The sequence below is a fragment of the Trichomycterus rosablanca genome, chromosome 20, assembly GCF_030014385.1.
Source record: "Trichomycterus rosablanca isolate fTriRos1 chromosome 20, fTriRos1.hap1, whole genome shotgun sequence".
NCBI classification, from domain to species: Eukaryota; Metazoa; Chordata; class Actinopteri; order Siluriformes; family Trichomycteridae; genus Trichomycterus; species Trichomycterus rosablanca.
The window spans coordinates 2,213,581-2,240,000 of record NC_086007.1 but is presented as its reverse complement, the minus strand read 5'-3'; the positions used below and the strand labels follow the sequence as shown (position 1 = coordinate 2,240,000).

Sequence of the window (26,420 nt, the reverse complement as noted above, 5' to 3'; positions counted from 1 at the left end):
TGTGTGTGTGTATGTGTGGGAATGGGGGAACTCAGGGTGGTGGTGGATGTTGGTAGAGGTTGGATAATACTCGGTTCAAATACAAAAGTCATTGTTAAGGTGAAGGAATGAACACACACACACACACACACACACACACAACGCAGATTACAGCCACTGGTAAACACACATTTACCCTTTGAACTTTTAACCTATTCATTTTAAGGCCCCAACTGCTATATTTATAATTCAAAATACTATAATCTAAGTGTTTTTAAATGCCCCTCACAATAATGTCCGACGCTTCTCATCCTTAAATACCCCCACAGCCAAACACCCACCCAGCATAGCAGCCGAATTCCCCCCGACTGTTAATATCCCCACCCTAATACCACCTAACTTACATTTCCCTACAGTCGAATTCCCCTTTACTATAAATACCCCCACAGCCGAACGCTCTTATTCCTAAACATTCCCACAGTAAAACACACCTTATTCCTGAAATAGTTCCACATACAGTCAATGTCTCTCATCCTAAAATACCTCCACAACCATAAACCCGCTATCCCCAAATACGCTCATATTTAAATGCCTTTAATCCATAAGCACCCCCAATTCTGAGACCTGTTGGCAATCAAATGTCACTCAACCCTAAATATCCTCACAGCCAAATGCCACTCGAATATACACACCTAACGGCCCTGGTACTCTGGCTCCAGCCTCAAACAAGCTGGGGCACGCTGAAAAAGAATTTCTTTGTACTGTGCGTATGTATATGATATAAATAAAGGCATCCTTTCTTATCCTATTCTATCCTATCCCTATCCTATAAATACCCCAAACAATATCCTACCCTACCCTATCTTAAATCTATCCTATCCTACACTAATGCTGTCCTATCCTATACAAACCCCAAACAATATCCTATCTCTATCCTATACAAACCCCAAACAATATCCTATCCTGTCCTATCCACAAACAATATCCTATCCTATCCTGTCCTATCCACAAACAATATCCTATCTCTATCCTGTCCTATCCACAAACAATATCCTATCTCTATCCTATACATACCGTAAACAATATCCTATCCTATCCACAAACAATATCCTATCCTATCCTATCCTATCCTATCCTATACATACCCTAAACAATATTTTATCCCATCCACAAATCCTATCCTATACAAACCCCAAACAATATCCTATCTCTATCCTATACATACCCTAGACAATATCCTATCTCTATTCTATACAAACCCCAAACAATATCCTATCTCTATCCTATACATACCCTAGACAATATCCTATCTCTATTCTATACAAACCCCAAACAATATCCTATCTCTATCCTATACATACCCTAGACAATATCCTATCTCTATTCTATACATACCCCAAACAATATCCTATCCTATCCTATACATACCCTAAACAATATCCTATCCTATCCACAAACAATATCTTATCTTATCCTATCCTATCCTATCCTATCCTATACCCCAAACAATATCCTATCCTATCCATACCCTAAACAATATCCTATCCTATCCACAAACAATATCTTATCTTATCCTATCCTATCCTATCCTATACCCCAAACAATATCCTATCCTATCCATACCCTAAACAATATCCTATCCTATACACAAACAATATCCTATCCTATACCCTAAACAATATTTTATCCCATCCACAAATCCTATCCTATACATACCCTAGACAATATCCTATCCTATCCTATACATACCCCAAACAATATCCTGTCCTATCCAACTAACTGCATGTTTTTAAACTTGTTGGAGGAAACCATGCAAACACACAGAAAAGAATCGAACCCAGGCCCTTCTTGCTGCCCACTGGGAAGCCTCAGAGGGTTTCTGACCTCAGATGGTGCAACTTCATGGATGTTTTCAGTTATTTACAATATTTCTTGAATGTTGTTTTTATTTTTGCTATAATATGGTTGAAATTAAAATGTATAATGTGAATTCATCATGTTGTGAATGTATATATATATATTTTTTATCTTTGTGGTTAGTGGTACATTAGTAAGTCATTTGGTTAACTAGGTACCATTTTCTGTAATTAAATAATTGCTGACATGCTTCAGCAAAAGATTGAGGAGTCAAGGTCTGGCTCTGTGTTTTGCTACTGACAGAATTAACCCTTCTTTAAGCTCCTGTCAGTCATGGTATAACTAATGCGCTATTAAAATGTATGGAACAAAAAAAACAAACATAGCCAAGGTGACATGAAAGATGCTTTAAAAGTCTAACGCTTCATCACAAGTCACGCTGGGTTCGGTTTAACTGGTGTGTTAAAAGAGAAATGTTATGAATTCCTGACGCCCACTGATCCACCTCTCTCTGCTCCGACAGGTAAAAAAAGAGCAGAAAAAAGACCACCTACATCCTCGGCTCAACCCGTTTAAGATAGACATCTAACAGCCCGAGACTCATCAGAACCTATTGTTCACTCTCACAGAGAGAGAGACTGAGAGAGCGAGCGAGAGAGAGAGAGAGAGAGAGAGATTTTTTTTTTTTTGATTTTTTAAAAAAGAAACTTTTATTCAATAAAATAAACAATCACATTAAATTCTTTCAGTGAGACATTTCATTAAAATACCCTATAAGCACTTAACTCCATGGGCTGGCGAGGATTAGCTCCCCCTCCTCCACACTACAGAGAATATCATTATGGCACCACTCCATCTCAAAACCTTTAACATTGCCCATAGCTCTGTAGAAGCCAAACTCAAGAGTGATCCTTGACTTCACCAGAGCCAAGAACAACGGTACGACCTGCCAACCAGATTTGTTCTCTATTTTATTTCTTCTGGATTTATAGATTGCTAATTTTGCCTCACCAACTATAAAATTTAGCAGTTGCCATTTGATACGATCTTTCTGACCATAACCAGCACCGTAGATAAAAGCTCCAGGGTTAAAAGCCACCCCACACTTCAGAAATAAAAAGCTCACTGTGTTGAAGAGGGAGTTAAGCCTTGAACATTCTAAAAAACAGTGAAAAACTGTTTCTCTAAGCCCACAAAATGGACATGTGTCGCTGACCTCCGGATTGATAATGGAAACAAACGCATTAACAGCTAAAACCCCATGTAAAATTCTCCACTGGAGATCACCAGACCTCTTTGCAAGAGGTGGTTTGTACAGTACTCTCCATACAGGCCGCCTGTCCATCTCCACCCCCAACTTGTCCCTCCACACCGTGTCAGGCCGACCATTCAACACTACTTTATTAAAAACTTTTACACAACATTTGTAAAAAACCTGGCCTGACACAGTGTGGAAGTCCAAGTCTTGAAGGTTCGAGATCTCCAACAATGGACCTGAAACATTGTCCAACTTAGGTGTAACAGCAGTCTTCGGAAAAGGGTCTCGTTTGTCAGGCACTACGCTCCCATTTCTATAGTTGTGTAGCATTGACAGTTCTTCTACTGAAAGTTTTTCCTTCCAGGCATCAACAATAGTTTTGGTGTGTCGTATGGATCTCTGCCCTAACACAGCCGTCACAGCCTGGATATCCTCCAAGCCCGGTCCTGCATTGTCCACCAGGTCCTGTAATTTTACCATCCTTGAGGCACATAGCCTCTGATTGAGGCCCGGTATACCGTTGCTTGACACATCCAGACGAGCCCCTTTAATCAAGGGCTCTTCCAGCAACCAGTGGAGTGAGTTGTTTTCCAGCCTTTGAGTCCTAAAAAATCCCCATATTTTAAAAAGTCCACGATAAAAAATGGGTAATCCATTTAAGTGTAATTGCTTGTAGTCCATAAAAAATAGTGCATTGTCCAGACCCAGTCGATCAACTGTATGTAAAATTGTGTTAGCCACCTCTCTCCACACTAAGTCTGCAGGACCTGTCAAGAATTTCTGCAGAAATTGTAGACGAAAAGCAGCCATTCTGCTAGCAAGATGCACCAGGCCTTGCCCCCCTTCCTGCCTTGGTAGGAATAGCACACCTTGTGGTACCCAGTGCAAACGATCCCAAAAAAAATCCACCAAAATTGCTTGCAGCCGGGACAGCAGGCCAACAGGAGGGTCCACACAGGATAGTCTATGCCAAAGTGCTGAAGCAACCAAATTATTAGTAACGAGCACTCTCCCTCTAAAAGACATTTGACTATGTATCCACTTCCACCTTGCTAATCGGCCTTTCATTTTTTCTACTACACCATCCCAGTTTGCCTGCTGTGAACCTTCATCCCCAAGGAAAACTCCCAGGTACTTTATCCCCCCTCTTTTCCAAGCCATATCAGCTGGTAGCAAAGGCAGCCCCATTGCCCACTGCCCCACTGCCAGTGCCTCGCTCTTTGCCCAGTTTACCTTTGCTGCTGATAGAGCCCCAAAATCTTGAACAATAGAAACTACACTATCAATGTCTTTCTGCCCCCTCACCATTACCATTACGTCATCAGCATATGCTGATATTCGGTGATGAATGTGTTTCTCATGGTCCAAAACAACACCATCAATTGTGGAGCGAAGCTTGCTCAGCAGTGGTTCAATGGCAATGGAGTAGAGCATACCAGACAATGCACAGCCTTGCCGTATACCCCGAAGAGCCTTGAATGGAGCACTCAATCCACCATTAATTTTTAAAACACTTTCAATGTCATGGTACAATACCTTTATCATGCTAATGAAAGATGGCCGTAAACCTAATGTTTCAAGAGTCAGCCATAGGTATTGATGCTCAACTCTATCGAAGGCCTTCTCCTGGTCAATCGAAATGAGACCAAAGTCAAGCCCCTGAGACCTGGAAATCTCCAGAACATCTCTAACCAAGCAAACATTATCCCTGATGGACCTGCCAGGCACACAGTATGTCTGGTCCTGGTGAATGACCTGCCCCATCACTTCCCTTAGTCTGTTAGCCAGGGTTTTAGAGAAGATCTTGAGATCCGTGCACAGAAGACTTACTGGCCTCCAGTTCTTAATGTCCTGCAGGTTACCCTTTTTAGGAAGCAGGGTGATGACAGCCCTCCTACAGCTCAAAGGCAGGGAACCATCAGCCAGACTCTCATTTAGTACGGCTAGCAAATCAGCACCCAGCTCCGTCCAAAAAGTCTTGAAAAACTCCACTGGAAGGCCATCTATGCCTGGGGCAGTGCCACCCTCCATGCTCTGTAAAGCAGCATAGAGCTCTTGCCTACCAAGCGGCCTTTCCAGTATCTCACTGGAGCGTTCTGAGACCCTCTGCAACCCTGCATAGAAACCATCAGCCAGTTCTCCATTTTCCCTGTAATCACTTCTGTACAGTTCAGCATAGAACCGTACAGCCCGCTTACGGATCTCTGTTGGCTCTGTCAGTTCCTGCCCGTCTTCAGAGCGCAGAGAGTGAATGAAATGGCTTTGACCATTTCTCCTTTCCAGACTAAAGAAAAACTTGGATGGGGCATCCATTTGTGTCAGGCTCTGAAAACGAGAGCGGACCAGAGCCCCCTGTGCCTTGACGTCCAACAGGTCTCTAAGAGCAGAAGTTTTAGATTTAAGAACTCCGACTTGACTTTGGTCTCTATTGGAGTCCATCTGTCGTTGTATGTCTACAATGTCTTTTTCCAAGTCTTTCATAGACTGAGTAATGTACCTTGAAACATTGAAGGTGTATTGTTGGCATAGTTGCTTTATTTGTACTTTTCCATAATCCCACCACTCTCGTAGGTCATGAAAACATTGTTTTTGCAATTTAAAACTATTCCAAAAAACAGTAAAAGCTTTTTTAAAATTCGTATCGCACAGTAGTGAAGTATTAAAATGCCAATAAGCACTCTTGGGTTTAAGATTTGCAATAAAGATGGAGCATAATACCATGCAGTGATCTGAAAAACCCACAGGAGTAATCACACAACTTCTAACAGTATTAAGATGGTGCTTAAAACAATAAAAACGATCCAGCCTGGCCATTGTCACAAAACCCTCTCTTGCATGTGTCCATGTATATTGTCTAGTGTTCCGATTTAGAGCCCTCCAAACATCACACAAGCTGTGAGTCTTCAGGGACTCACGAAGAGCACGCTGGGATGCAGCATGAGGTTCAGAATGATTCCTATCTAGAGTGTCATCCTCCGTGCAGTTAAAATCACCCCCCATAAACAGAAATTCCTCAGAGCTGCACTTCTGCAGCGCTGTACTGACTGTGTTAAGAAAAACAACCCTTTCAACCCCAGTTGTGGGAGCATAAATGTTAACAAAAACAACCTTAAAAAGCTCAAACTGAGCACGCACCACCATACACCTCCCCTCCATCACCTGCTCAACCTCATAAGCAATTGGCAAAAAGTGCTTCGCAAATAAGATCCCTACTCCACCTCTAGTTGAGCTCATATTGCTCAAAAGAACCTCCCCTTCAAACTCTTTTTTCCAATCTACTTCATTAGCCCCGTCACTGTGTGTCTCCTGAATAAGCATAATGTCAATCTTTTTCTGCCTGATGAGCTCATAAAGCAGTGCTCTTTTCTGTATGTCCCGTGCCCCATTCAGATTCAAAGAGCCCACCCTTATCCTACTCATAAAAAATAAAAAGTTTGCACAACACAAGCAGTAACACAATAAGAGGCAGAAAAAAACTATGAGGTTTCAAATCCAGTGTCATTTTGAAGTTCAAGTTTCAGTTTTAACACAATTTTCTTTAGTCTATAAATTTCTTGTGCAGTAAACTGACATTCACCCTCACTTCTCATAAAAGTTTGTACTGAGTCAATAAAATGTTTGCGATCAGGAAAATATTCTTCCACCACGACACCTTTCATGTTCTTAGTTTTATGAAGAAAAAACCTAATTTTTTCAAAAGCATATGCACTCCTCCTACTCCGTTGACTTTTCATATCTAACAGATCACTGTCTGAGTCATCAAGGGTGCCAGAGCCAGAACCGGGGTTCTCTTTGTCCTTCTCGCTCTGTGCCTTCCCTTTTTGCCCACGAGCTCTAGCCCTCATTTTCCTTTTTCCCAATGGTATTCTGAAAACAGGGTCCTCCGCCAATGTATTTGTCTCCATTCCCTCCCCTTCCACAATCAGTTGAGCAGTATCGATAGCATCTAGTCCTGCCCCAGCTTCAGTAATGTTCTTAATCTGAAACCCAGAACACTCCTGCTCCATATGTACATTACTGTTCACAGGACTGTCTTCAGCAACAGACTCAACTGCTCCCCCCTCATCCCCATCCTGAGTCTGTACGTTTGAGGTTACATCACTTTTGCAACTATCAACCCTGGTACCTATCTCACTGCCCCCTACTCCACTAGGCCCAGCCATCGCCTCAGCCCCCTCCACTGTTTCAGGGTCAGTCTCAGGCCCGGGCCCATCAGCAGTGCCGGGCATACCACCACCCTCAGACGCAGGGCCAGAGGCATGTAAGGTGCCTTCATCTGCCTCTGAGGGACAAGAACGCCTTAAGTGCCCCTCTTGTCCACACCCAAAACATTTCATTGTGTCTGAAGTAGCAAAAACCACATACTCAAAAGCATCAATCCTGAACTTAAATGCCACATTCAGCTCATCAATACCGCTTTTTAAAACCATGAAAATTTGGCGTCTAAAACAGATGACATGCTTCAACAGGGGAGATTTGGCACCAAGAGGGATTTTTCTCATTTGAGAAACGATCTGACCATAACGTGCTAACTCTGCAGTCAACACTTCATCTTTAATGAAAGGTGGGACATTGGACAGTGTAACTTTTTTTGCAGGACGTATGAGGGGCACTACAGGTGTAAATGTACCCTGAATAACAACCCCATTCTGAACCATGGTGTTAGCCTTGTCAGTGCTATCCAAAAAGATAACCACAGCCCTGTTCATCCTAGAGGCAGAAATAATACTGTCATACCCAACAACCTCCCCCACAGCCAAGCTGCACTCCTCCACTGTACATTTAACCCCGGGAGCGATTTTAATTCCGTGTTTACGGGAAAGTTGTTCAAACCGAACTTTCTCCGTCGCCGCCATGGCAACCGGCAATAAGCCGGCAGCCGCAACAACCGGCGTTACACACGCTACACGCGCGCAACTCGCGCTCACAACATCTACACCGTTCCCTGTTCGTGACACAATTTCTATTGATTATACCCAGCAAAGATAGAAAAGATAGAAAAAAGAAGAAACTCACTCACCCGGCAAACAGCCAAGCACGCTCGCTCACACACCGCTCACCCGCTTACACACTCACTTCCGCTCACGCGATAGAGAGAGAGAGAGAGAGAGAGAGAGAGAGAGAGAGGAAAAAAGAGAGAGATGACTGAACTGAACTGAGAGACGAGCAAGTGACCAGGAGAGAGCAACTGAGGTAGAGTGAAATAGATTACCGGGCGAGAGACTAAGCAAGAGAGAGAGAGCAAGAGCAAGCGAGAGAGAAAGAGCGAGAGAGCAGGAGAGAGCGAGAGCGAACCCTTTCAATGGTGTCTGTCAACAGATTAAAGGCATACAAAAACACTCTCTCCAAACCCTCAACCATCCTCTCGCTTTCTCATTCTCTCTCTCTGTTGTCCAATCTGGCAGGATCCCCACCTTTCATCTCCTACACTGTGTGGCCAAAAGTATACGGACACCCTCCTTATTATCCAGTTCAGGTGTTTCAGCCACACAGATTTACATTCTGCAGAACTAGCAGATAAAATCCATCAAGTACAGTCGTACCTTGTGACTCAACGTCCCCTAAACTCGAAATCTTTAAAACTCGACGCCCTTCGTCGCAAAATTTGTACCCTTAAACTCGAGCTGTGAAGATCAAGATTAAGAATCTCCACGATTAAGAAGTGTAAGGAAACAATAAAGAAGTAAAGCTAAAGTGAAGGTTTTATTTTTTATTTAGTTTTTCAATTGGATTTTGGATTTTAGTGTTTTTTATATTATATTTGTGTTATTTTCAGTGTATTTTACATCAGCTTAAAATATCTGCAGCTCCACGGGACCATGGACGCATTAACAGGTTTCCCAAACATCCTTATGGGAAAAAACACCTTGAAACTCAACGTCTTATAAACTTGACGCCACTTCCAGAACCAATTAACGTCGAGTTTCAAGGTACTGCTGTACTAAATTCAAATATCAAATAAATTATACACTTCCCCTTTTGTGGCATCAGTTAGTCCCAGTCCTCAACCCAACTTTATAAATCTTTAGGATGAACTGGAACGCTGACTGCAAGCTTGTAGTCCAATGTGGATAAACAAATAAATCAAGTGGAGGCTAGGTGAAACAAAGCTGACCACTTAAACTTGTCCGAAGCTGTGCTACCGGCAGGCCGGACGCCTATATGGACAATGACTGGCTCGTCTGAGAGTGAGAGTGCTGAGGGTTCCAGATAGGGATTCTTCATGACTGCTGCAATTACGACCTCTGCTGATTGGTTGATGGCGTCTGCACAGAGACGGGGGATAATGAGATCGGTCCGTGACACTCCGTGCATGATACGGATCTCCATACACTGCAAATGTGCTGAATGTTGCGTGTGTTAAGTCAAAGCGGTCAGCAACCTTATCGATCGGGTAATTGGATATGACTAGATTTGGAGAAAAAAACTGGGAAAAAGAGCGGAGGCTGTTATAACCACAAAGAAGTACTGAAAACACAAATGAAATATCCGTAATTAATAAAAACAGTGGCAATCTGGTCCCACTGTGTTTACAAGATGTAACGTAAAGCCTCCACAAGGGGGTGTTTGTGTACAGGTTTGTTTTGTCTTTATTTGTTTATTTAATTAACGTCGGGCTCCTGTTTTCGCACAGGGTCCAAAAACATTCATTCATTCATTCATTCATTCATTTTCTTATCTGCTTATCCAATTTATATCCAATTTATATTGTATTTATATCCAATCGCAAGGGGGGGGGGTGCTGGAGCCTATCCCAGCTTTTCAATGGGCGCAAGGCACACAGTAACACCCTGGACGGGGCGCCAGTCCATCGCAGGGCAGACACACACACACACACCCATTCACCTATAGGGCAATTCAGTGTCTTCGATTAACCTGACTGCATGTTTTCGGACTGTGGGAGGAAACCGGAGCTCCCGGAAGAAACCCACACAGACACGGGGAGAACATGCAAACTCTACACAGAAAGGACCCGGACCGCCCCGCCTGGGGATCAAACCCAGGACCTTCTCGCTGTGAGGCGACAGTGATACCCACTGAGCCACCGTGCCGCCCAGGGTCCAAAAAAAGTTTAATAATAATAAAATAATAATGATAATAATAAAAACACAGAGCAGAACTACTGCAACAGTGATGAGAAGTTCCGTTTCAGAATCGGTGCGACGTAAATAAAGACGTGTGTGAAGCTCAAGGTTTGTATGAAGATTTCCGTCTAAGCCGACAGCATTTCGGGGGTTTAATGTCTCGTAACGTTTCCCTCCATTTCCCAGCTTCTTTGTCTCTCACTGTTTTATTTTCGGATTTTTTTCCCCCTCTGCCTGGCCACGGCGTTCCCTCTCCGTGCAAAATAAAGATGGAGAGAGGCTGAGAAAGACCAAAGGAGGACAGAGCCAGAGAAAGAATCCATTAATTCAGCAGCTTTTGACATGCTAATCCACTCACTCTCCCGCCTTTCAGCCGTCCATCGTCTCCCACTTCACACAGAGAGAGCGAGGGACGGCGGGATGAAGAGGGACGCGGAGGGACGGGGGGGGTGGGCAGCTGTGCCGGCCAAATGAGTGGAACGGGCCCTGCGCCTTGTGTAGGTTCGGCGCTAAAGCGTCCGCTCTTATGACTCGGCACAGACTGGTAATGAGCGCTGACAGTAAGGAAATGATTTTCTCGCCGCTGTAACGTTAGACGCGTGTTAGCGCAGCGCGGCTAGTAATGACAGCTGCTGATGAGAGAGGGAAGCTAGCAGAGAGCGCCGGGCGACAACCGGACCCGAAAAAAACCCTCTCAGCACTTCGGTAATGATACCTAAAGCCACTTTCACACATGCTAGTTTACCAGGGTATTTATTAACCAGCAAGTACTCTATACGGACAAAAGTATTCGGACACCCCTTCTAAGTACTGAATGTTGTAATAATTCAGTTATACAAAGGAAATTATATGCTTCCACTTTGCACCAGCAGTTTAGGGAAGGTCTTTTCCTGTTCCAGCATGACTGTGCCCCTGTGCATTAAGAAAAGCTCGGTTTAAAGAAACTCCAGTGTCCTGCACAGAGCCCTGACCTCAGTCCCTAATTCTCTTTTCTTTTGACTGAATGGGCACAAATTCCCACAGACAATACTTCAAAATTGTATGGGACGCCTTCTCAGAAAAGATCACAACGAGATCCCTAGAGATCACTATTTTAATAAAAAAACGTTTGTTTTTTAACAGGATGTCCGACAAGCTCATGGTCAGGCGTCCAAATACTTTTGGTCATATAGTGTGTCTGTAGAGTAATGTTACAAGAGGACGCAGGTCTGTAATGATTAACATACATGCACATTTACATGTTCGGCATTTAGCAGACGCTTTTTATCCGACGCGACTTACAGTACTGTGACAGTATACTGTCTAAGCAATTAAAGGTTAAGGGCCTTGCTCAAGGGCCCAACAGTGGAAACCTGGCAGTGACCAGTAGGGACGCAACGATGCACCACAAGACAGTTAATAACCGATTAAAAAATTCCACGATTTAAATCGATTTGACATGTAAAATGAATCGATATTCACTTTAAACAGCAGTGGGCGCTGGCGCTATACACCTCGCCTGGTTGACGTCACTGGAGCTATACGCCTGGTTGCCAGATTCGGGGTTTTTCAGGCAAATTGGGCTTAATTCAAAATTGTTTTGCATAGTTTGTACCTACCTCAGAAATAAAAGGGCATTCGTTATTTAGATAAATAAAAGATAATCACAAATAAAGTATTTTATTTTCTTTTTTTAAGAGAAATAATAAAAGGAAACTTGTGTTCAATTTCAGTATCGTGAACCCAGTATCGTGAATCGCATCGCATCGTGGGTAGAGTGTTACGTCCCTAATGACCAGTGACCTTATGATTACTAGTCCAGTTCCTTTTTTCACCATTAAAATAATGCTTGTCCATGAAGATAATGCATTCTTCAGCTTTTTAAACTTGGACAGGTTTGTTTTGCTTTTTTCAGGGGACACGAGGAATCTTTACCGTGCCTGTTTTTACATGCTGTATATCAGCCGGGATTATTTTACCGCTGCTTTCATAAAACGTTTATTTTAAAGGGAATGAAAGTAACTCCTACACATAAATGATGGATTTATTAGCCCGCATGCTAACTTTAATACACTTTATGTAATACACTGAGGAGCTTGTGTGTGTGTGTGTGTGTGTGTGTGTGTGTGTGTGTGTGTGTGTGTGTGTGCAGTGTTTTTATGTGTTCCTGCATAACCAGACAAACGTAAGGTCACAGTTTTAGAACATTCTTCACAATTCTGCGCCTTGATGTAGTGGCGCAGTAGCCAAATTAAAAGGATCTGACCTGCATGTAAAGGTTAAGGGTTTTCTGTTCTGGCCGTCTCATTCACCTGCTCAGTGGTCGTTATCTTCATCGAGTCTTTTTTCTTCTTTCTTTAGTGTCCAGGCTTCACATCCATACGTGGCTACTGGCCAGACCGAGATTTTCATCAATCGTAGCTTGTTGATGGTGCTAATTGATTAGATTTTTAATATTCTTGTCAGTTTGACCATCACTGCCATATCCACCATCACCAGCACAAGCCAATCCTGAGGGTCCGAGTCCCCGAGATGGATTGGCGCACTGTGATTCCGGGCAAACTGGATTCACCATGACGGTGACCAGGACACGAGACAGAGGGCAGTGGAGAAAGCTGACCCATCCGTGCAGCCATCCGTCACGAAGACATGACGGTGTTGTGACATGACGTGACGTTAACCGATATTAAAACAAATTTAAAGGTAGAATTGGACTGGAGGAGGTCAGGTAATATTTCTTTGCTGGACGTTTTATGACATCACAGTTTCTTGATTTCTGTACGTTGACTGTTCTTTAGCATTTACTTCGTGTTTGCTCACCTAATGTACTTTTAGAATATGTAATAAAACACGTCAAATGACTAAATCTGGACGGCGTTCCTTTCTAAGTTTCCTCCTTATTAATATTTGGGAGGGGTTTTCTTGCCACTGTTGCTCTCGGCTGCTCAGCAGGGAGTTTTTGGTCCTGGATTCTGTAAAGTTGCTTTTGAGACAATGTTTACTGTAAAAAGCGTAACTCAGATACATTTGACTTGACAAAATAAACAGTGAGAGGACGTTAAACGATAACGATACAACCCTGAAGCTCCCACAAAGTCGTTCTGCTCTTTTCTGTGCTGGTTTATAAATATTGCTGTACTGAGCTGTCAGATCTGTTACACTAATGATGGATTCGAACCTGCTGTAAGATTAGGATTCGAACCTGCTGTTAGGACGCGAACAGAAGTTCTTGTGTGTGTAGGTTCAGACGAACGTTATTTCCGAGTGCATTTGTGTTCCTGAACGATTCAGGCATGAGACGACAGGCCGCCGTGCTAAACAATACTTCTTTTTTGGTCGACTGATGGAATTAATGCGTTCGGTAAAACCCACCTGTCAAAAATGTAAAGCCTGGTAATCCAGGGTTATGTGCGGGTTTAGGAGCGTGTGGGTGGAAAACCAGAACAATTACAGTTTTGGAAAACACAGGGTTCGGTTCCTTCTAGGAACACACTAACACACTGGTGTGTCATTTCTATCGATGTTTTCACAGCTACAGATATTGTTTTATTAGTATTAATATATGAGTTTTAATATTTTGGAAGTAGAGTGAAGTGACGTGAAGGCAAGAATAGAAATGTGCATGGCATTGATGGTCAAATTGACAAGGGAAAACAAAATCAGGTCAGTTAGCACCATCACCAAGCTACGACTGATGAAAGCCTCGGTCTGACCAGTAGCCACGTATAGATGTGAAGCCTGGACACTAAATACATTTACATTTACACTTTCGGCATTTAGCAGACGTTTTTATCCAAAGTGACTTACAATTATGACTGAGCAAGTGAGAGTTAAGGGCCTTGCTTAGGGGCCCAACAGTGGCAAGTTGGCAGGGGTGGGACTTGAACTGGCAACCTTCTGAGGAATCAATAAGAAAGAGATAAGGTACGACTGGACACGACTGGAGTGGATGAAAATGAGGAAAAAATAAATAAAGAATTGATAAATAAAAGCTGTAAAGGCTTTTTATCTCCATGGACCATTTTTCAAGTGTTGAAAGAACAGAGTAAAGTTTCTTTAAAAGACAAACGAACATCAAAGCAAACTCTTCGGTTCTCCCATGAGGGAGTCACGACGGTGCCCTCGCAGTGCCCCCCGAAGTGCCCCGTCGGACCCCAGCTGTCACAGTTTTGATGTCTTAATAAATTTCTCCTCCTGCGCTGTCAGCTAACAGGCAGGAGATGGATGGAGGAACCGGAGACCTTCAACCTCAAGCTCTTCCCCTCTTCTCCCCCAAACCCACAACCGGACCCCCACCCCAAACTTCCCTGAAACACTAACAGCCCAAACCCACCCCAACCAAGCCTCAGTCCATCCATCTCCAGCCCACGTCGCCGTGCCGGAGCTATCGAGTCCTGGTCCAGATTTCTGCCTGGCATCGAGCTTTAAACCATAAAACTCCATTTAGTGAATTACAACTAATCTGAGCTCTGACTTCTCCTCCTCCTCCTCCTCCAACGAGGAGAACTTCAAACATCAGGCGTGCACAAACACACCTAAGAACACAGAGGAACATCAAACGGGTCAGGAGAACGGCACCCCAAAACCGAGAGAGAGCGCCACCTCTGACCTTTAACCTGTAGGATCAGAGGTCAGGGCTGGTTATCCCTCATCACTGCCATGGAGACCCGAAGCCTGGAGAAAGTTCCTGTGTGTGTTTAAGTAAGAGCCTCACTGTCGTTTATACTAAAGTATTAACACCCCTGAGTACATTCTGTATTTTATTGATTTTATAAGTGAAAAAAGTTTACACACCCCTACAGAAAATATAAGACTACTCCTCTCCAGCTCTCCATGGTTTCTTTTGATGGTTTAGCACAGAATTTGGTTGTTTCTACTTGTGTCTACACTATATTTACTCCATATTTACTCTATATGTACTCTGTATGTACTAGCAGTACTCTGTATGTACTCTATATGTACTCCATATGTACCATTTGTACTATGTGTGTACTCTTTATGTACTCTATATGTACTAGTAGTACTTTGTATGTACTCTATATGTACTTTATATGTACTCTATGTATTTTGTATGTACTCTATATGCACTAGTAGTACTCTGTATGTACTCTGTATGTACTATGTATGTACTCTTTATGTACTAGTAGTACTCTAAATGTACTCTATATGTTTTCTATATGTACATTATACGTACTGTATATGTACATACTTTATATGTACTCTGTATTTTGTATGTACTCTGTATGTACTCCATATGTACTATATGTACTATGTATGTACTCTACATGTACTAGTAGTACTCTGTATGTACTACATATGTACTCTGTATGTACTCTGTATGTGTACTTGCTCATCCATGTGCCGGTTTATGCACTTACTCAGTGAAAGAGCGCTAAAGTTGTAATCCAGACAAAACCTTTCTATACACTAACATACATCATGAACGTGTAGAGAACTGAACCCTGCATCCCAGCAACAGGCTACCGTATTTCACCCCTGCACCACCCAAGCGCCCCCTATCTCTGACATATTTATAAATTCTGCAGTATAAAGATCTGGGGATTTTTTTTTAAAGCTGACAGTAAGGAAACCATTGAATCGTACACCATGACTAACTGAGTTACGCTTCTTTCTTCTCAAGGCCATGTTCTCTATCTCATCACATCATCAGCTCTCTCTCTCTCGCTCTCTCTCCATGTTTCGTTGCGTCTCTATTGCGCCCGTCATGTCGCCCTGAATTGCTGAGCTCTCTCTGCTGATAACACCTCAGATAATAAAGAGAACAACAGGAGGAAACACGCAAACAGCTAGCAAACGAGCTCCACTCGTTCTTCATCCCTCTGTCATTTACAGTAACACACACTGTAGTTCTGATATATCACTGCTGTGCTCAGTGTGTGTGTGTGTGTGTGTGTGTGTGTATTTTCACATGATACATAACACTTCTGCTGCTACACAATCTGAATATCACAAGATCAAAAGGCTCAGAATCTTGAGGGATGAATATCTGACAGAAGGATCATCTTACCTTGGCACCGGTCATTCCGCTCCTCATAGCCAGGTTGGCACAGACACGTTCCGATGGGCACCAGCCACTCTCCGTCGGCGCCGCAGTACATCTTGGGTACCTGGCGCTCCTCCGAGTGCTCCACGCACGCGCCACGCACCTCCACCAGCGCGGACGCATCCGCGCCCGCCACCGTATCGGGGAAGCGCGCCAGGTTCCTGACGGCCAGCGGGCACCTCTTATAAAACACCCGCACAGACACCAGGGCCACGCACGCCCCCACGTCCTGAAAGGCCAGGTAGAACCCCCGCCGGTTGAGCGCGCCCACTTCCCGCACCTCCGTGTTGAGTTTCATGACCCGGTCGCCTACGTCCACCTGGGTGAAGCTCTCGTCGGCGGCCACCGTGTCGATCTTGGCGAAATGGCGCTCGGGGACCCCGCGTTCGCCGCCCGAGTCCGACTGCAGATAGTAGAGGTTAAAGGTCTCCTTACAGGCGCCGGTGACCCCCGGCAGACTGTTACAGTCGCGAAGCGTGAACTTGATCTCCACGTAGATACGCTGGGCGGGGCCGCGCTCGATCCAGTGTGTACGCAGCCAGTTATTCTGACTGGCCTCCATGACGTTACACACCTGGTACGTCCTGATGGGCACGTTCTTCTCATCCATGATGCTCACTTCCTCCCACTGCAGATTATAAGATAATAATTAAGTTATAAAAATCATATGAAATAAAACTTAAATGTCTTTTTTTACAAAAGTATTCAGACCCTGTTCAATAATCTGTGGACGCCCCTTTGACAGCAATTACACCCCTTCTAATTTTTCATTTTCATAATTCATGTGTTTCGGCCACAACAGCTGCTAACAGGTTTAATCAAATATGCAAAGGAAATGATATGCTTCTGACTTTGCAGCAACAGTTTAGGGAAGGCCCTTTCCTGTTCCAGCTTAAAGCAAGCTCTATAAAGAAACGAAGAAAAGCTCAGTTTAAATAAACTCCAGTGTCCTGCACTGTCCAGAACCTTGACCCACAGCAAAGGGTCTGAATACTTTTGTGAATAACAGACTTCAGTTATCTGTCTGTCTGTCTGTCTGTCTGTCTGTCTGTCTGTCTATCTATCTATCTATCTATCTATCTATCTATCATCTATCTATCTATCTATCTATCTATCTATCTATCTATCTATCTATCTATCTGTCTGTCTGTTTGTATGTATGTCTGTCTGTCTGTCTATCTGTCTATCTATCTTTCTATTTTATCTATCTATCTATCTGTATGTCTGTCTGTCTGTCTATCTGTCGATCTATCTATTCGATGCCTGTCTGTCTGTCTATCTATCTGTCTATCGGTCTAACTGGTTATATGCATGTGTTAACTGGTTATTTGGCTGGTATGTTTGTTTGCTGGTTAATTGGTTGGTTATTTAAGTAATCAGCTTGTTATTTGGTTGTTTTAATGGACAGTTGGTATAGCTGTTGATGGGTTAACTGTTTTTTTTGGCTGGCTGGCTGGCTGGTTTATTTGTTGGTTAACTGGTCGGTTATTTGTGTGATCAGCTTGTTATTTGGTTATTTAGATGGTTAATAGATGGTTAGTATGTCTGTTGATGGGCTAACTGGTTTTGTGGCTGGTTTGTTGGTTGATGGGTTGACTTGATGGATGGATGACGGGTCATATTTGAATTGATTGGTTGCACGTTATATTAAACTGTGTCTTTGATGACTGGTTTGTTGGTTACTAATCAGTTGTATATTTGATAGATTTTTGGGCAATATTGCCGACTTTGTTAGCATCTGCGACCAAGCTGAAATCTGTATTATGATAAATACTAATCATTCAATAAATTGCACTGGCAATTGAGCAATGAAGAGACAATGGGCATGAAACCGATCTGGAGCTCGGTCTGAGGGGGTAATTCAGTGTGTCCTGTGTGGACTGGGGGCCAGTGGAGCGAGTTACTGATAAGCTTTCCACTCCAGCGATAGCAGGCCGCGAGCAGAAAGGAGCTAATTGGCCATATTTAGAGATGAATGCCCCCCTCTGTCGCTGCCAAAGAGCTATCAATCACACAGGTGATCAGAGAGCGCGACCAGCCGATCATTTCCATAAGAACCGGATCACGTGGCTGCGACCAGCAGTGGACGATGGTTCAGCTCTCTTTTATTTGGAATATCTGTCGTAGAAGCCGACCATTCCTGCCACCGAGCGAGCATACATATCAGACAGAACCCAGTGACCTCCCAGATCAGAAGAACCTTCTTTCAGAGGTGCACACACGAACCCGCTCACAGTTTTAGTGTTGCCAACCCCCCCATTCATCCCCTTTTTTTGGAAGTTGAGGGATAAAGTTTCCCAACAAAGAGCATTTCTGTCTCCTTGCACTATTTAGGAAACCTGACGCTTGTCGCAGTAACCTAGCTATCCGAATTCCCATCAGACAAAAAAGGGGGAAAAGAGAGAGCGAGAGAGAGAGAGAGAGAGAGAGAGATGGTTCTTAAATACTCACCCCTCCTTCAGACGGACTCGCTACCCACGCCAGCTCTCCCTGCACGGTTCTGGAATCCAGCAACGTTACTGAAATAAGAATAAAAAAAAACACTGAAACCGAGAAGACAGGAAGAGATCAGGCTGTGATTCTGATCTGTTGTGGACGAACCACTCAACAGTTCAGCAGGGAGTCCGAGCTAAAGAACAATTCACATACGGCCTGAACCGAGTGTCTGGGATATCTGAGAAAACGTTTAATATTGAGCCTAAAAATCTTTGATTTAGGGAATAATAATGTACAATGCTAAAACACCCTGTTTAGAACTCATTTAATATTTTATTTAACAGCAGAGTTAAAAAATCTTTTTATCTTAAGTCCTGAACACATATTAGGGCAAAATAAGCCATGACAGGCAAAGGTAATTTATTTAATGTATTATTTATTATTAATAATAATAATAATACAGGTAATAATAAGGCTGATAATAATGCTGATGATAATGTATTAATAATCAAATAGTAATCATAATAATAAGAATAAAATGACTTTTTAATATAACTGTGAACTGTATTTTTATGATACTAGTAATTGTAATAACAATAATAATAAAAATGTAATAATAAAAATAAAATGTCTTAATAAAATTGTGCATTGTATTTTTAATAATATGAATAGTAATAACAACAATAAACAATAATTTTAATAATTATAATAATAATAACTGCAATATAATATAATAATGTAATAATAATAATATAAATAAAATAAAATTACTTTTTAATTTGTGAATTTTATAGTTGTATTTTAATAGTAATAATAATAATAAAATGACTTTTTAATATAATTGTGCATTGAATTTTTATAATTGTACCTTTAATAATAATTATAATTATAATAATGATAACTGCAATAATAATAATAATGTAATAATAATATTAATAAAATAAAATGACTTTTTAACATAATTGTGCATTGTATTTTTAGAATTGTATTTTTAATAATAATAATAATAATAATAATAACTGTAATAATAATAATAATATTAATCAAATAAAATTACTTATTAATTTGATTGTGCATTTTTATAGTTGTATTTTAATAGTAATAATAATACTAAAATAAAATGACTTTAATATGATTGTGCATTGATTTCTGTATAATAATAATACTAATACTAAAAATAATACTCCTACTACTCCTACTATTAATAATAATAATAATAATAATAATAATATTAATAATAAAATACTAATTAAAAAGTCCAGCATTGCTTACTTCTTGCACAGAAACTACAAAAGTCCAAAAAAAGTCCCTACCCACGTAAATCGTGCTTGACTATGGACAGGGTTAGCCACGTTCCAGCAGCTTTTAAATCATATAACCCTAATGAGCACAGATAAATCATTAGCTTTAGTAAATTAGAATTACTGATGAGTTGAATTTATATCAAGGTTTAATAACTTAAGAACATGAGCGAGTTAATATTTTTAATTGTTGTCTGCAGATTTTTTGACTAAATGAAGATGAGACAGAGCCTGATGTTACTCCTAATCAGCTTAATAAGACTGAAAAATTCAGAGCAAGGAATCTGAGAGCTCCTCAGTCCAGAATCTTTTCAGTTTTAATGGCTTTTCAGTTCTGTGCTCAGCAAACCATTTTTTGGATGTGAATGTATGTTGGATTTCTGTCCTGCTGGAAAATCATGATCACTCATGACCCAGTTTAAGCTTCCTGGCAGAGACAGTCAAGTGTCTATATGAAACCTTCTGGTACTTTATAATCCGCTGATGTTCTATAGTCTAAAATACCCTAAAACATGTATGTCTATGTAACCCCTGTCTTTTCCCAACTACAGAAACCAGTTCCGGTAAGATCTAACAGACTACATGTGATTATTTTCCTCTGGTATGCCCCCCAAATAATCCGTTGCCATTGAGGTGGCACGTAAATGTAAATCTGGAGACTCTGTGACCCCCAAAAATGCCCCATGTCGACTGCAAGTCTCCAACTGCGATTCTTTGCCTTTCAAACATCTCTCATTCTCATGTGGATAAATGATTTAGTAACATTAACACTCAGATAAATGTAAAAATAATCAAAGTTATAATAAATATATGAGGAAAAGCTTTAATTGCACTTTATTCATAAAAATGACACAGATGCCAATAATTGTGTGGATTTGTTAAAAAAAACACGTTATTTTTAATATAGATTCTTATATCTAATTCAACTAAAACGTTTTAACAATATTTATCAATGTTCTCTTGTCAGGTCACACACAGATTCAGTTTATTTCATTTCCATCAACCGCTTCATACTGGTCAGGGTCGTGGTGGGTCTGGTTCAACCAGTAAACACAGGGCGCAAACAGGAATACCCTGAACAGTCTGCCAATCCATCGCAGGGCTTCGTCCACCCCACTTCTTGCCCACACACAGCCATTTATAGGCAGACTGTGTAGCTGCCCGTCTGACTGATAGCAGATTAGATAGCAGAATAGGCCACTACGCCACCCGGGCATCTATGCACAGAGTGACCAAAACAAGCTTGTTCCAGATTAAGGGGAGCCTAGTGGGTAGATCTTTGGGCTATCAACCGGAAGATTGGCGGCTCAAATCCATGCAGCCACTGTTGGGTCCTTGAGCACGGCCCTTAACCCTGTCTGCTCCAGGGGCGCCGTACGATGGCGGCGCTTTGATATGCGAAGAAAGAATTTCATTGTACTGGACACCTGTATATGTATATATGACAAATAAAGTATATCTTCTAAATCTTTATTTTTGTGTTAATTGTGTTAAGGCTAGAACTAGTTTTAGGTGCAGTAAACTTACATTATTATATGTTACCTAAAGGAAATAATATTTTATATATAATATAATTGTCGTGTTATTAATCCACTGCATGATTCAGAAGGAAGAGTTTAGGAACGATCTGACCTGTGTATATACTCACAGACCGAGGCTACGCTGCCTGGGCTTCAGAGGTTTGGGAAGTTTTGTTGTTGGTGACCTCAGGGGTTCAGTAAGAAGTACATCTAGAGCTTATAATAATACAGGGTGATGTTAACGCTTGAACGGCGGAAACCTTTTATTCACAAAACACACTTCACATGTGTGAGATGATTTACAGGACAGTCTCAACCTGTTCGCCATCATGTTCAACACACAAAAACAAGCGAGCATCAGAACTCACCCTGTATCTTATTATCTTTATTACGATGAATGCACTATAATACACATTGTCTTATAAACATACACACACTAAAGGTCCAAAAGCCTTAGTGCTTCCACCCCAGCAACAAGCAAAGCCTCATTTTAATTATTTTTCTAACTTTATTACTTATTTCCGAGATTGAAACCATTTCTAAAGTCTGAGAAATGACTCTGCATGACTGACTAAAACAATAATCACTGAAAAATAAGTTTTAATGTTATTTAGCTGAATTAGAAGCCGGATAGTTGCGTCACGCTCGATCACTGTAAATGAACACGAGCTGTTTGTAGGGACGTAAAGAAAAGTTTTGCTGGTCTGTGAGAATAAGGGAACAAACTGAAGTCGAATTATTTTTTACACAAAATATCAAACCTGAGAAGCTTTTTGCACAAAAAACAGTTGTGTGTGTGTGTGTGTGTGTGTGTCATTTTATTTTTATTTTAAATCAGCAAAACACAGAATTTGACTGGGGCGTCCAAACTTTTACATAAACTCTGTAGAACTTTAATTATATACAGATAATACTAATTTAGTACAAATGTATATGGTAAATAAATAGAAATATAATATATATACAGAGAGATTAGAGAAGATTAGAACGTGCCTAATGGGTCCAAAGTATTCTGTGTTCTCTAACCTCATCCAACTCCGACCGGAATGAAAACCAAATGCAAATTTTACTCTAGTACGCTGGGTTTTATATGTGGAAATGTATTTATCCGCATTTGAATGTCTTTATTATTACATATAATGAACACAGCAGTGTTAATCCAGGTCCAGGAATGAAAAACACTCACTATATTTTATAAACAATGTTATGTAGCCTGACAGAGTTAAAACTGTAATCTAGAAATTGAACTAAAAAGTATATAGCATAAAAAACAAGACGTCAGAAGGGCTTTGTGGCTCATCAAGTAGCCCATCGAGTGTTCACCGGACAGTGACAATTTGTCATCTTTGGTTTTAATGTACACATTCTAAAAATTACTTACATTATTATTTTTATTTTAAAAAAAATTCAGAGATTTAAACATAAAAATTTGCAAAAGTTTATCAATACCACATAGCAAATAAAAGCATTTTTACTAGTGGTCTCAGATTTTTGACCCCCACTATTAAATGGGACACTTTGGTTGGGTTGAATCAACACTCATGTTTTGCATTTGCATTTTGTGTAACACACACACACACACACACACACAATGTCTGTATTTAACAAATAAATATGTTCTATAGTTTTAAGAAAATGCTTAATTTTTTTAATTAAAGTTTTTATATAAACTTTTATATTACATAATTCTATGTGTATTAAAATCAGTACTTTTGTTATATTATTATTTATTTATTTATTTTATAAGTTTTAATTCACAGTTTCTATTTTTTTCTATTTATTTCACATACTGTAAAGATATTAAACACTCACACAATATTAAACATGAAACCACAAAACATTTTCTTATCAATACTTAAATATAATAAAAAAGTAATAATATTATTATATATCACTGACCTGGATAAAGGTTTGAATTGTTGCATTAACACCTGCAATCCCAAATAAACTGCAGTTCCAGTGACCCTGTGTTATATTTACTGGTGTGTATTAATAAAAGTAACACTGTGTGTAACACTGGTGGAGTTTATTACATAGTGTTGGTTACAGTTAGTAAGTTGCGTGTGTGTAACACAGACGTTTACTGAACAGTAATGGTGTGTTACAGTTAGTAAGTTGAGTGTTTAACACTGTTGGACCTTATAGGCCAGTGTTGGTGTTAATGCAGTGTGTGTTATAGTTGGAGTTTACTAAACAGTGTTGGTGTTAATTAAGTGTGTATTACGTTTAGTTGTGTGTGTATATATATATAGTTGGAGTTTATTAAGTGTTGGTGTTAATGCAGTGTGTAATATAGTTAGTTGTGTGTGCAACATTGGGGTTTATTGACCAATGTTGGTGTTAATTAAGTGTGTGTTATAGTTAGTAAGTTGTGTGTGTATATATAGTTGGAGTTTACTAAACAGTGTTGCTGTTAATTAAGTGTGTATTACATGTAGTTGTATGTGTAACATTGGTAGAGTTTATTAAACAGTGTTGGTGTTGATTAAATGTGTCATGTTGATGTTGATGCAGTGTGTGTTATAGTTAGTTGTTAGTTGTGTGTGTGTGTGTATAGAGTTGGACTTTACTGAACACTGTTGGTGTTAATACAGTGTGTGTTATAGTAAGTTGTGTGTGTATAGAGTTGGACTTTACTAAACAGTGTTGGTGTTAATGCAGTGTGTGTTATAGTAAGTTGTGTGTGTATAGAGTTGGACTTTACTGAACAGTGTTGGTGTTAATGCAGTGTGTGTTATAGTAAGTTGTGTGTGTATAGAGTTGGACTTTACTGAACACTGTTGGTGTTAATGCAGTGTGTGTTATAGTAAGTTGTGTGTGTATAGAGTTGGACTTTACTAAACAGTGTTGGTGTTAATGCAGTGTGTGTTATAGTAAGTTGTGTGTGTATAGAGTTGGACTTTACTGAACACTGTTGGTGTTAATGCAGTGTGTGTTATAGTAAGTTGTGTGTGTAACACTGTTGGACTTTACTAAACAGTGTTGGTGTTAATGCAGTGTGTGTTATAGTAAGTTGTGTGTGTAACACTGTTGGACTTTACTAAACAGTGTTGGTGTTAATGCAGTGTGTGTTATAGTAAGTTGTGTGTGTATAGAGTTGGACTTTACTGAACACTGTTGGTGTTAATACAGTGTGTGTGTTATAGTAAGTTGTGTGTGTTACATTGTTGGACTTTATTAAACAGTGTTGGTGTTAATGTATTTAGTGTTAAATAAAGTTGTGTGTGTGTTATTAGGTACCTTCATTGGCAGGATGGTTCCTCCGCAGCGGACCAATAGCGGCACAAATCCCCAACAAAACCGAACCGATAATAATAATCCCGGCCATGTGCACCACTCTGCCTCCGCTCTTCTCCCCTAAATCCTTCTGTTAGTTCCTCTTCTTTCCTCTCTCTAGTTCTCTCTCTCTCACACACACACACGGACTCTTCTCTCTGAGTGTGTGTGATGAGTGTGTGTGATGAGTGTGTGTGTGAGTGTCTCTCGCTCTCTCTGCACTCTCCGCTCTGTGGTTCGGATCTGAGCGCAGCACCAAACATACACTGTCGGTGCGGAGGGGGCGGGGCTTATTCACACTGACGCACCTGTCAATCAAATCATTATAATATTAATAATAATACGAATACTAATGATAATAATAATAATAATAATAATAAATAATAATAATAATAAAATAATAATAATAATTACAAAAAATAATAATAATAATGATATAGATAATAATAATAATAATGATAGTAATAATAATAATAGTGATCATAACAATAATATTAATAATGATAGTAATAATAATAATAGTGATCATAACAATAATAATAATTATTATTATTATTATTATGATATAGATAATAATAATAATGATAGTAATAATAATAATAGTGATCATAACAATAATAATAATAATAATAATTATTATTATTATTATTAATATTATTATGATACAGATAATAATAATAATAATAATAAAAATAATAATAATAGTGATGATGATGATAATAATAATAATAATAATAATGGTAATAATAATAAAGATAATAATAATATTAATAATAATAGCAATAATATTACTAATAAGAATGATTGATAATGATAATGATAATATTAATAGTAGTAATAATACTAATAATAGTAATAATGATAATAATAATAATGATAATAATAAAAATAATAATAATAAAAAAATTGCAGAGTAAAATATTTTATAGTAGTTAACATTAAGGTTAATTATTATTTACTTTAATGTTAATAATGTTAATGTTAATATATAAGAATTTGAGAAGTTTATGGGCCAATTTTCACTTGAAAATTCTAACTTTCTTGAGTTTGTTAGTTAAATGAGTTTAATACACAAACACTCCCTAAACACTATTTACTTTTAATCCTATTTAATTTAATAATTTTTATCCTTTAAATAAATCATTCTGTTTACTTAGTGCACTTTCATTTCCCTACTGTAACTTCTGATCTGGCATTGTAATACATCTAAAAACCGCCTAATAATACTTCAACTTCAAATAATAATAATTCCAATTAATTTACTATGTTAAATTTGTCGGGTCATTAAAACATAAATAAATAAATATGATACGTAGAATAAAGTGAATGTAATGTGTGGTCAGAGCAGCAATGAAATCATTGTTATTATTATTAGTAGTAGTAATATTATGATAATAATATTGCTTTTATTAGATATGTGTTAATTAGGGTGTTAATTTGCCATTTGTTTTATTTACGTATATAAAACATACCGATGTAATGTAAGTTAATGTGTACATGATGTAATGTCTCCCTCTAGTGTTCAATATTATAGCGCAGTGAGAGTCAACTAGACCACGTTCAGCAAACTCACGCTTATTATTATTATTATTATTATTATTATTATTATTATTATTATTGTTATTATTATTATTATTATTATTATTATTATACAGATAAATATCT

The 26,420-nt window shown here is 39.7% G+C and overlaps 1 protein-coding gene across 1 annotated transcript in view; it reads right to left on the bottom strand.

The window, feature by feature from the left end:
- Positions 1-24,831, bottom strand: part of LOC134334573 (ephrin type-A receptor 4-like) — a 56,360-nt gene extending 31,529 nt beyond the window's left edge. The window contains exons 1-3 of the mRNA XM_063016941.1: positions 24,720-24,831; positions 18,674-18,741; positions 16,187-16,850 (exon numbers count right to left, since the gene is read on the bottom strand). Coding sequence (XP_062873011.1) covers positions 16,187-16,850; positions 18,674-18,741; positions 24,720-24,807 — 820 coding nt within the window. The 5' untranslated portion in view covers positions 24,808-24,831. The remainder of the gene's footprint in view (positions 1-16,186; positions 16,851-18,673; positions 18,742-24,719) is intronic.
- Between the last annotated feature and the right edge of the window lie 1,589 nt (positions 24,832-26,420).